Genomic DNA, 11,826 nt, shown 5'->3' with positions numbered 1-11,826 from the left:
GGCGAAGGCACGTCCGCACTCGACCAACTGATCAACACGACGATCTGACTGAGACTGTGACTGAGAGTGGGGCGCAAGGCACGTCCGCACTCGACCAACTACACAACACGACGATCTGACTGCCTGACTGAGACTGAGAGTGGGGCGCAAGGCACGTCCGCACTCGACCAACTACACAACACGACGATCTGACTGAGACTGTGACTGAGAGTGGGGCGCAAGGCACGTCCGCACTCGACCAACTACACAACACGACGATCTGACTGACTGACTGAGACTAGGAGTGGGGCGCAAAGCACGTCCGCACTCGACCAACTACACAACACGACGATCTGACTGAGACTCTCTCTTGAAGAGAGAGAGTAAAGAGGATCAGGATTGGTCAGATAACGCTACACTGAGCAAAATTGGGGTTGATCAGAGGGATAAATGTGAATGGATTTTCCTTGTCAAGAATGTAAACAGACAATTTGGACAAAATAAAAAGTGGAAAATCAAGAAACTCAACAATTTAAATATAAGCATTATCCCTAATTTAAATATAAACATTATCCCTAAGGTCGTCTTTTTTAAGCAGTTGCCAGGAACACTCACTCACAGATGGGTTAACCAGCCCGTATATATCTACGCAGCAACCGGGCCTGAGGATACGGAAACATGGAAACATGGATTTGTCAAGTGCATACTTATCATAACTTAACTAATGCATCTAGACAGGACACTTCTCCGCTTCGTAATTTGGCACCACCGCTCGTCCATTTTGTGCTCTATAAAAAAAAATTTACCATGGGCAAAAAAAAATAGAGTCACAACACTAAGAAGACGTAAAAAAAAGCGGGGTAAAACATTTCTAGCAAATTCATTAAACTAGTGGTCCTGTCATTGCGAAACGTCACAACACAATTAGCTGCACACTCCTTAGCGTACGTTCCGCAATGACAGGACAGCAGAGAAATGCCCTTCGTTAGCCTAACATTTAGTTGTCCCTAATGCCCTGCCTCCTCCAAATTGGGTCCAAGGCGGCCAGCTGTCGCGGCAGTCCACGGTGTCCCATTACTCTGTTGAGCAACATTTTTGCACCGTGGCTGCCGCTGTAGCAGGCCGACAAGGACAATTAGCCTAACAAGAACTACGTTAATTATTATTGTCAAGTTGATTTACATGAATCTTATAATGAAAACAAGAAACTAAAAACAACATAAATTAACAAAAATAATAAAAAACAAAAAGATTTGAGTCAAGTCTAACATTAAAAGAATCACAAAACAGTGTGATTCTTACGAGATGAGAACACAAATAAAAAACAAAGATTGGTCAAGAAAAGAATTTGGAGGAGGACTTTTAGCAAGACAAACAAGATGAAAATAATTATTTAAAGTCCATTGAGAAGGATGTCCAGCGTTGGGCCCTTCAAATAGGCCATCCTCATCCATGCAGGGGGGGGGTCATCTCCAATCCAGGGCGAGTGCAAAACATCTTCAGCATCCTGATCGGTGGATGCCCTCAAGGCCGAGACATCAGAGGATGGAGGACGCCTGGATGGCCCGACATGGCCACAATTGGGGGCTGAGTCGGGCTCATTGGTAATGGGCGGCCAGGATTGGTCGCCCTCAGGACATCCTTCATTTGCATTGGGCCCAAATTATGGCCCGGACTTGGCCGCTGCTTGCGGTAGACAGCCAGGATTGACTGCCAATAGGACGTCCTTCATTTGCATTGGGCCATGATTTTTGGCCGGACATGGCCGCTACTTGCAGGTGACAGCCAGGATTGACTGCCAATAGGACATCCTTCATTTGCATTAGGCCATGATTTATGGCCAGAATTAGCCGCTACTTGCGGCTAAGACTGGCTCATTGGCGGGTGACAGCCAGGATTGACTGCCAAGAGGACATCCTTCATTTGCATTGGGCCGTGATTTTTTGGCCAGACTTGGCCGCTACTTGCGGCTGGGACTGGCTCGTTGACGGGAGACAGCCAGGATTGACTGTCAACAGGACATCCTTCATTTGCGTTGGGCCATGATTTTTTGGCCAGACTTGGCCGCATACTTGCGGCTGGGACTGGCTCGTTGACGGGAGACAGCCAGGATTGACTGTCAACAGGACTTCCTTCTTTCATCTTGTTTTGCCCAAAAAGGGCCATCTCGGGCAGGAACAGGCGGCGGCAAGAATTCTGATTTGGCCAAACTAGTTGGCCAAAAGCGTGAAATAACAGAATGCAGCATCTGGCTTGTTGCCTAGGAGTGCCAGTCCATAGGCAAGGATATCCAGGATTCGTTTCATACTGCAATCTGAATAAAGGGGTTGGCAGATTTTCTTGGAACTCAAACTTGACATTTCATTGATCGGAATTAGTGTAAATAACGCTACTGCAGAATTCGCACAGCTGCTTTTGGTTTGCCAGACCAGAAAGCAGGAAAATCATCACACGATAAATAAATTATTTCGGTTTGCCAGACCGGAGAAAAACAAAAATAAATTCAGGATTCCAAATTTGACCAATAAATATTGGCCAAATTCAATAGTTGTACTTTGCAGGATCCTATCAACTGTTTAGGTTTGCCAGGCCGTAAACAGAAAATTATTGCACTGGGTTATTCTAGAAAAATCTTAAGGATAAAGGAATAAATTTGCTATGGTTTGCCAGACCCAATAAGCAAAAAATATTGAGATTCAGATTTTGGCCAAGCACAAGCGTTGGCCAAATTCATCCATTATCGTTCACAAGAACAGCTCATCTGCTTTGGTTTGCCAGACCAAGAGGCAGAGAGACTATTAAACAGGATAAATCTAGAAAACCACCACCAAAGGATCAAAATAAATTGTTTGCTTCGGCTTGCCAGGCCGAAAGCAGGGACATCTGGAATTCAAGAAAATATTTAGTATTCTTCAATAATATTCAAAAACTGCAGGATCAAAATTCAATTGCCATGGCTTGCCAGGCCAAGGCAGGATAATATTGGTCAAGTTCACCAGCTTGGGTTTGCCAAGACGAGAGCTGGGAAAAGTTGTTTTAAGAGTTCGTTCATCGGTTCATAAAACAAAAAGAGTCGGGTCATAAATTCATAAAAATGTGTCAGATGTTTTATTGATTAGTGAATGATAACAAAATGAGGAAAATAATGAATAAAAAATCGCTTCGGGGCATGTTAATAATTAGTAGGTGTTTCAATGTTGAATTAATTTCCCTTTTGTTATCATAAAATATTAGACTCAGTTGATTCGTTTAGTGTGTGTTAATAATTGTGCAATATTAGGTAATGGCGTGCAATTAGTAAAATAGTGTGCAATTTATAATATTTAGTGTGTGCAATTGAGGGCAGGGGGGGGGAAGGGGAAATAGTTTTGTTGCAGCAACATATATGTGCGTAACTTTGGCAGCAACATGTGTATGCTAGCAACAAAGTCCCAAGTATGTGAATACTTAATGGTTTGTGACTTGGGTAATTATGTGTGTATGTATTTCCCAGTGTTTCAATTTCCCTCCCTTAAAACCCATTGATGCAATGCGTTAAATCAATATGTGTGAGTAAAAAAGGTTTTGTTCTTAAACTCACCGATCTTTAAATCCTCTCTTAAGCCGGCCATCACGTTTTTAATTGGGGAAATAAATAGCAGCATGTGTATGTATGTGTGACATACATATATTGTGGGATTTAATTGGCAAAATTAAATCCCAAAATTGCACTTTGACACAGAATAAAATAAAATAAAATAAATATAATAAAATTGCACAGCCGATGTTTATGGTTACTTCTCATTCCCCTAGAAAAGAAAATATTGCACTTTAGATATATGTTTTTAACTGGGGAAATTGCACAAATATTCAATTTTTTCTTTTAGTTTTCAGCCCTTGGCTGTTGGCCAATATTTCACATTAAAAGTTTTACGATTTTGGCCATCAATCGGCATTAATTTAACACATAGAAAGCACGTGGAAAAAATGGTTGCGTTCGCTCGCATCAACAAACAGAGACTGATCATACATGGCAGAATAAAATAAAGTACGAACATTTACTTGCTATGGGAACAATGGAATCGGAACGTGCATATGTACATAAATATATAGCAGTTTTTACCAGTTATTTAGAATAAATTCAAATGAGAATTTGTTTACTTGGCAATTGGCAAATTATTAACATGAATGGAATATTTCACTGACTCAGAGGGTTTAATTATCATGCTTGTTAGATTTTGGACAATTTTTTGGCTCAATATATATGTGAATATTTGCATTTTAAATATGATGATATTTTTAGGCAATTGGCAGTTATTTAAATAAAGAAAATATTAGAAAAATTTCATTGACTTGAGATTTACTGGTTCCTTGGACATGGATAATTTCAGGCTCATTGTGTGAAATTGCTTATGTGTGTGATTATGAGTCCTTTGAATTAACGGAAAGACATTGGCTAGATCTGACAAGGTTGACAAAAATCGAGACGATAATGCCGCCAGGATCTGGCGACAAATGTGACATTTGGTGGGGGAAATAATTTTCCCTAAAATTAATATTATAATTATAATGACCCACTAGGGGGCATCCACCATGGCAGGAGATGTCGTCAAGATACAGATTATCATATAAAATTGCCCCAATAGGGGGCATCCAGAGTGTAAATACCTTCGTCAGTCCTTAGGTCCTTAGAGTTAGTTAGCCTTGTCGTCCATGTTAGGTGTCGTCAAGGATGTACGTATACACAATATCACAGTTTATTCAGTGAGCAGCCCAAAATGGGCTGTATAGTGGCCGGCAAAAGAATTTTTGTGAGTCCTTAAAAGGACCATGGCATCATCACAGGAGAGTCGGGTGGCATTAGGTCAGCAGAGGGAGACTGGAAAGAATTTCAGAAGAGCCCCACAGAAGTGGCTATAAAATGGAAAAATTCCTTAAATGGCCAAGTGTAGCCGCCCATAGTGGCAGTCAGGGGGCGTGGCAAAATTCGGCAATTGGTCCAATCCAGTCCAAAGCATCATCCTGCTGGTATTGGATGTCATCCAGGGTGAATAGCAGTACTCCTTCAAGATTTCGACCATCGGGTGAGATTTTTCACAAGAGGTCGAAACATACGCCCATGGTGGCGCTAAGGGGGCGTGGCTAAAATTCAGGAGTTGATGTTTACCAGTCCTTAGCTTCATCCTGCAGGCGATGGTAGTCATCCTGGACGCATGATAGAGCCCCGTAACATTCCAGCCATACCCAGTGGAAATGACCATCAAGTGTGAATTTTCACGTGTGGCCATTACAAACGCCCGTGGTGGCACTAGGAGGGCGTGGCTAAAATTCTGTAAATGGTCCAATCCAGTCCTAAGCATCATCATGCTGGTATTGGATGACATCTAAATTGAGTGGCAGTGCTCCTTCAAAATTTCGACCCTCAGGTGAACTTTTTTCACAAGAGGTCAAAACATGCGCCCATGATGGCGCTAAGGGGGCGTGGCAAAAATTCAGCAGTGGGTGTATCCTGGTCCTTAGGGACCTCCTGAAGGTGTTGAATAGCATCCGAGGTGGAAAACAGCGCGCCATAAAATTTTAACCATACCCAAGAAGTAGTGGTCAACACATGAGATTTTTCATATGTGACCAATACAAGCGCCCATGGTGGCGCTAGGAGGGCGTGGCTAAAATTCTGCAAATGATCCAATCCAGTCCTAAGCATCATCCTGCTGGTATTGGATGACATCTAAATTGAATGGCAGTGCTCCTTCAAAATTTCGACCCTCAGGTGAAATTTTTTCACAAGAGGTCAAAACATACGCCCATGGTGGCGCTAAGGGGGCGTGGCTAAAATTCAGGAGTTGATGAATCCTGGTCCTTAGGGACCTCCTGAAGGTGTTGAATAGCATCCGAGGTGGAAAACAGCGCTCCATAAAATTTTTGCCATACCCAAGAAGTAGTGGGCGACACATGAGATTTTTCATATGTGCCCAATACATACGCCCATGGTGGCGCTAAGGGGGCGTGGCAAAAATTCCATAATTGGTGTTGGCTAGTCCTTAAGGTCCTCCTGAAGGTGTTGAATAGCATCCGAGGTGGAAAACAGCGTTCCATAAAATTTTTGCCATACCCAAGAAGTAGTGGGCAACACATGAGATTTTTCATATGTGCCCAATACATACGCCCATGGTGGCGCTAAGGGGGCGTGGCAAGAATTCAACAATTGGCATTTTCTGGTCCACAGCATCATCCTGCTGGTGTTGGATGACATCCAGACTTAATGGCAGTGCTCCTTAAAAATTTCGACCCTCAGGTGAGGTTTTTTCACAAGAGGTCGAAACGTACGCCCATAGGTGGCGCTAGGAGGGCGTAGCTAAAATTCTGCAATTGGCAATTCCTACTACTGGGCAACTTCCTGCAGGTGAAGGAAAAGTGGCCCCACTGGAGGACAGAATCATGACGGCAGCTGAGTGGCAAGGCAGTAGTTAATTTGAAATCGGTGTTTCCTGGGACTATAGTAACAATCAGCTGCAAAGCAAAAACACCACCGGCAATCCGAGCCCAATCCAAAGACCCATGATGGTCTGCTGCCTAGTCGGGTGGGGCTGGCGCATATTATCCTGGCTCAGGCGCTCCTGGAGTCATTGGCCAGGCTGATCTCCATGTAAGATTCTCCAACGGTGGTATCGAAGAGATCACCAGGCAGGGAATGATCGCTTTGGTCGCTTTCCAGGTGCAAATTGAGGGACAATCCTGTTAAATCTAGCGTGGCCGAAATTTTCTTAAGTGATTTAAAGAGTTTGTTAAAAAGACGCTCAAATTTGTCCAGCCTTTCATGAGTCTTGTCCTGTTGCGCCTTAAGCTCGTCAAGGGACTGCGTTAGGTGCTGTAAGTGGCAGCAATTACTGTTGGCGATAGAAGAAGCTTTGTGTTGAGGCCCCCTAGTATTGATGTTCATAGCACTTGTTGCATTGGCCTCATTAACAGGTTGTAGAGCTAGGTGTAGAGGTTTATCACTAGCATTAGGTTCACCTGATTCCCTAGCGCGCTCTGCAAGGAGTTTTGCCTGGAATCGAGCCAAGTGAGCCTCAGCAGGATTCTTATTGGCTGACCTGGAAATGGGATAACTAGGGGCGGACTGTTGCCTAGTGGTTCTCCTATTGGTGATCCTTCGGTCCTGTCTGTAATTCTGTCGGTAGTTAAGATTCTTCCTTGGCCTAGATTCAGTATTCCACGATCTTCTATTGCTAATTGATGGGGTGTTGTCTTGCAATAGCTGCCAATAATTGGCATTCTGTCTCTGTTGTTGGTTGTGACTCTGCTGATGAACTGGGTATTGGCGACTTTTCAGCTGCAAATTGGCAAGATTGTTTCTGTCAGAGTGTCTTCTAGATTGTTGGTGACTGGCCTTCAACTGCCTATCATTGGAATACCCTAGCGCTTTGCGTTTCAAATTGGAATAAAAGGGGCAACCTTTATACGCACTGATATGCTGACCGCCACAGTTACAGCATTTAGGGGGCGTATTCCTGTGCTTTCGACAGGCAACTGTAGGATGGAGGCCAGCACACTTCATGCAGACGAATTTGCGTCTGCAGTCATTCTTGAAGTGGCCGAAAGCTTGACACCGATGACACTGAGTCAACTGGCTAGAGACACTGGCAGAAGTGGAAGAGGACCTAGAGAAAGTTCTCCTAGGAATTGGCATGGGTGTAGTTTTGGCTCTGAAAGATGGCGTCGATTTGGAGTTACTGTTAGACGGAGCCTCTTTCCATCTAACCCTAGGAGTACCGGCACCTAACTTTGCTGAATTGTTATTATTCCTCGTAGCGCTGCTACCATTGGCATGGTTGTTGTTGTTGCCGTTACTGTTGCCAATACTATTATTGTTTTGGTTGCTATTGCTGTTCATCACCTTTTCCCTACAAAGTTGCTGCGCAAAATTACTTTTAAATAGCGGAGTCTTCATTGGGGGGGGAAGCGGAGGAAAGTCGCCATCCTTAAGAAGGACAAATGGCTTAGGATTGCCAAGTGAGTCCTTCTTCTTCTTCATCGCGCTCGGCTTCCTGTTGCTGTTGTTGTTGATGGTGACCCAAGGTGGAGAATGGACCAGAGCCTGAATACGCGCCCACTCAATACTGGCTGGCTCCAAATGAGGAGCATCCTGGCTATCCAAACTAGCACTAACAGTTGGAGAAATGTCATCTAGGTTGATGCTATTGTTGTTGTTGTTGTTGGAGTTCAAACTAGCACAATTAGTTTCATTAGCAGACAAGTCATTAAGTAGGGATCGTTTCGCAGCAAAGGCATTTTTATTTAAATTAGCATTAGAATTAGAGGCAGCTTTTAATTTGGTATAAAAATCGCGCAGCACCATAACTGTTTGCATTTTAATGGAGGAGTTATCAGCATGAGCCCGCTTGGATGCGCTGGTAGTGATCGAAGTTGATGTGGAGAGCTGTCGCTTGGCGCTCTGGCTCTTAGTATTAGTGAGAGCACCGGGATCTTTGGCTGGTGTGTGGGGATGAGGAGAGCAAGAGGAAAGGGAGTCTAAGAGAGGCATATCGTTCTCTTTGGCAATTTTCTCTTTAATGGGATTCTCTTTAGGATAGGACTCTTTAGTAAGAGAGTCTTCGTTATGCATATTAAGTAAGAGAGTGCTAAAGGGAGAAAGAGTGCTGAAGGGAGTAGCAATGTCAGACTCACCCTTATTTAAGCCTCTCTTTGCCATCTTTCGTTTTCTTCGCTCCGCCTTTCTTTGCTCTGGGATGGGTCCTCTCTCCAGATAGGCTGCCGTTTAAATGCCCAATAGAATAGCGGTTCTCCTGCTCCTCCTTTTGTGCGACGCTTCCAATTGCGCCAAAATTGCCAAAAATTGACTAATTTTGTGCAATATGCTTTGCCGTGACTGTACTTGGCCGCCAAAATTGGTGATGATGCCGTTGCTGCAGAATAAACGGTTATGAGGCACACACACAGGTGCGCAATAATTGGCGCCAAATATATATGTATGTGTATGTGCTGGGCGGGAATTAAATAATATATATATAAATATATATGTGTCGTTTTATATGTCGTTTTATATGTCCTTTTATATGTCGTTTAATATGTAATTTAATCTGCCTTTTATATGTCGTGAAATATGCCTTTTTATATGTCTTTTAATGTGCCTTTTTTTTTGTGTCGTTTTATGTGTATATATATGTCGTCAGGAGTCTCGCTTTTTTTTATGTCGTGTTTCGTAGGTTTTACATGTATATATTTGGTCAATTTAGGTCAATTTTTTGGTCAGTTTCAGGTCAATAGAAACACCTCTTTTTTTTTTTTTTTTTTTTCTGCTGGCCTACTGGCTGGCTCCTCGGCGCGGCTGCTGCGCGCGTGTGCGGCTCTAGCACGGGCGGAAAATCAGGCTCTGGAGGCTAGTGATCTTGCGCTCCTGGCGGCTGCTCCGGCCGGGAATGGGCAAGGGGCGTGGGCACTGGCCCTCGACCGGCCAACTGACACTGGGACTGAAACTGACACTGACACTGGGGCTGACACTGAGAGTGGGCGCAGGCACGTCCGCACTCGACCAACTGATCAACACGACGATCTGACTGAGACTGTCAATCTGACTGAGAGTGGGGCGCAAGGCACGTCCGCACTCGACCAACTACACAACACGACGATCTGACTGAGACTCTCTCTTGAAGAGAGAGAGTAAAGAGGACCAAGATTGGTCAGAAAACGCTACACTGAGCAAAATTAGGGTTGGTCAGAGGGATGAATAGTTATAAATGTGAATGGATTTTCCTTGTCAAGAATGTGAAACAGACAATTTGGACAAAATAGAAAAGTGGAAAATCAAGAAGCTCAACAACTTAAATATAAATATTATCCCTAATTTAAATATAAACATTATCCCTAAGGTCGTCTTTTTTAAGCAGTTGCCAGGAACACTCACTCACAGATGGGTTAACCAGCCCGTATATATCTACGCAGCAACCGGGCCTGAGGATACGGAAACATGGAAACATGGATTTGTCAAGTGCATACTTATCATAACTTAACTAATGCATCTAGACAGGACACTTCTCCGCTTCGTAATTTGGCACCACCGCTCGTCCATTTTGTGCTCTATAAAAAAAAAATTTACCATGGGCAAAAAAAAATAGAGTCACAACACTAAGAAGACGTAAAAAAAAGCGGGGTAAAACATTTCTAGCAAATTCATTAAACTAGTGGTCCTGTCATTGCGAAACGTCACAACACAATTAGCTGCACACTCCTTAGCGTACGTTCCGCAATGACAGGACAGCAGAGAAATGCCCTTCGTTAGCCTAACATTTAGTTGTCCCTAATGCCCTGCCTCCTCCAAATTGGGTCCAAGGCGGCCAGCTGTCGCGGCAGTCCACGGTGTCCCATTACTCTGTTGAGCAACATTTTTGCACCGTGGCTGCCGCTGTAGCAGGCCGACAAGGACAATTAGCCTAACAAGAACTACGTTAATTATTATTGTCAAGTTGATTTACATGAATCTTATAATGAAAACAAGAAACTAAAAACAACATAAATTAACAAAAATAATAAAAAACAAAAAGATTTGAGTCAAGTCTAACATTAAAAGAATCACAAAACAGTGTGATTCTTACGAGATGAGAACACAAATAAAAAACAAAGATTGGTCAAGAAAAGAATTTGGAGGAGGACTTTTAGCAAGACAAACAAGATGAAAATAATTATTTAAAGTCCATTGAGAAGGATGTCCAGCGTTGGGCCCTTCAAATAGGCCATCCTCATCCATGCAGGGGGGGGGTCATCTCCAATCCAGGGCGAGTGCAAAACATCTTCAGCATCCTGATCGGTGGATGCCCTCAAGGCCGAGACATCAGAGGATGGAGGACGCCTGGATGGCCCGACATGGCCACAATTGGGGGCTGAGTCGGGCTCATTGGTAATGGGCGGCCAGGATTGGTCGCCCTCAGGACATCCTTCATTTGCATTGGGCCCAAATTATGGCCCGGACTTGGCCGCTGCTTGCGGTAGACAGCCAGGATTGACTGCCAATAGGACGTCCTTCATTTGCATTGGGCCATGATTTTTGGCCGGACATGGCCGCTACTTGCAGGTGACAGCCAGGATTGACTGCCAATAGGACATCCTTCATTTGCATTAGGCCATGATTTATGGCCAGAATTAGCCGCTACTTGCGGCTAAGACTGGCTCATTGGCGGGTGACAGCCAGGATTGACTGCCAAGAGGACATCCTTCATTTGCATTGGGCCGTGATTTTTTGGCCAGACTTGGCCGCTACTTGCGGCTGGGACTGGCTCGTTGACGGGAGACAGCCAGGATTGACTGTCAACAGGACATCCTTCATTTGCGTTGGGCCATGATTTTTTGGCCAGACTTGGCCGCATACTTGCGGCTGGGACTGGCTCGTTGACGGGAGACAGCCAGGATTGACTGTCAACAGGACTTCCTTCTTTCATCTTGTTTTGCCCAAAAAGGGCCATCTCGGGCAGGAACAGGCGGCGGCAAGAATTCTGATTTGGCCAAACTAGTTGGCCAAAAGCGTGAAATAACAGAATGCAGCATCTGGCTTGTTGCCTAGGAGTGCCAGTCCATAGGCAAGGATATCCAGGATTCGTTTCATACTGCAATCTGAATAAAGGGGTTGGCAGATTTTCTTGGAACTCAAACTTGACATTTCATTGATCGGAATTAGTGTAAATAACGCTACTGCAGAATTCGCACAGCTGCTTTTGGTTTGCCAGACCAGAAAGCAGGAAAATCATCACACGATAAATAAATTATTTCGGTTTGCCAGACCGGAGAAAAACAAAAATAAATTCAGGATTCCAAATTTGACCAATAAATATTGGCCAAATTCAATAGTTGTACTTT

General features: G+C 44.0%; 1 protein-coding gene across 2 annotated transcripts in view; it reads right to left on the bottom strand.

Moving 5' to 3' along the window:
* LOC123257281 (transcription factor stalky-like) overlaps positions 1-11,826 on the bottom strand; it is a 40,595-nt gene that overhangs the window by 18,307 nt on the left and 10,462 nt on the right. The window contains exon 2 of one of the 2 annotated variants that reach the window (XM_044715802.1): positions 3,560-3,767. Coding sequence is in view for 1 of the 2 variants with exons in the window: in XM_044715801.1 (XP_044571736.1) it covers positions 6,566-8,671 (2,106 nt within the window). In the remaining variant the exon portion in view is untranslated. Of the gene's footprint in view, positions 1-3,559; positions 9,270-11,826 lie in introns of those variants that run through there. The other variant, XM_044715801.1, reaches the window with a different exon arrangement.

This window comes from Drosophila ananassae, chromosome 3L, assembly GCF_017639315.1.
Source record: "Drosophila ananassae strain 14024-0371.13 chromosome 3L, ASM1763931v2, whole genome shotgun sequence".
In the NCBI taxonomy this organism is placed as follows: Eukaryota; Metazoa; Arthropoda; class Insecta; order Diptera; family Drosophilidae; genus Drosophila; species Drosophila ananassae.
This window is presented reverse-complemented; position numbering and strand designations above follow the sequence as displayed.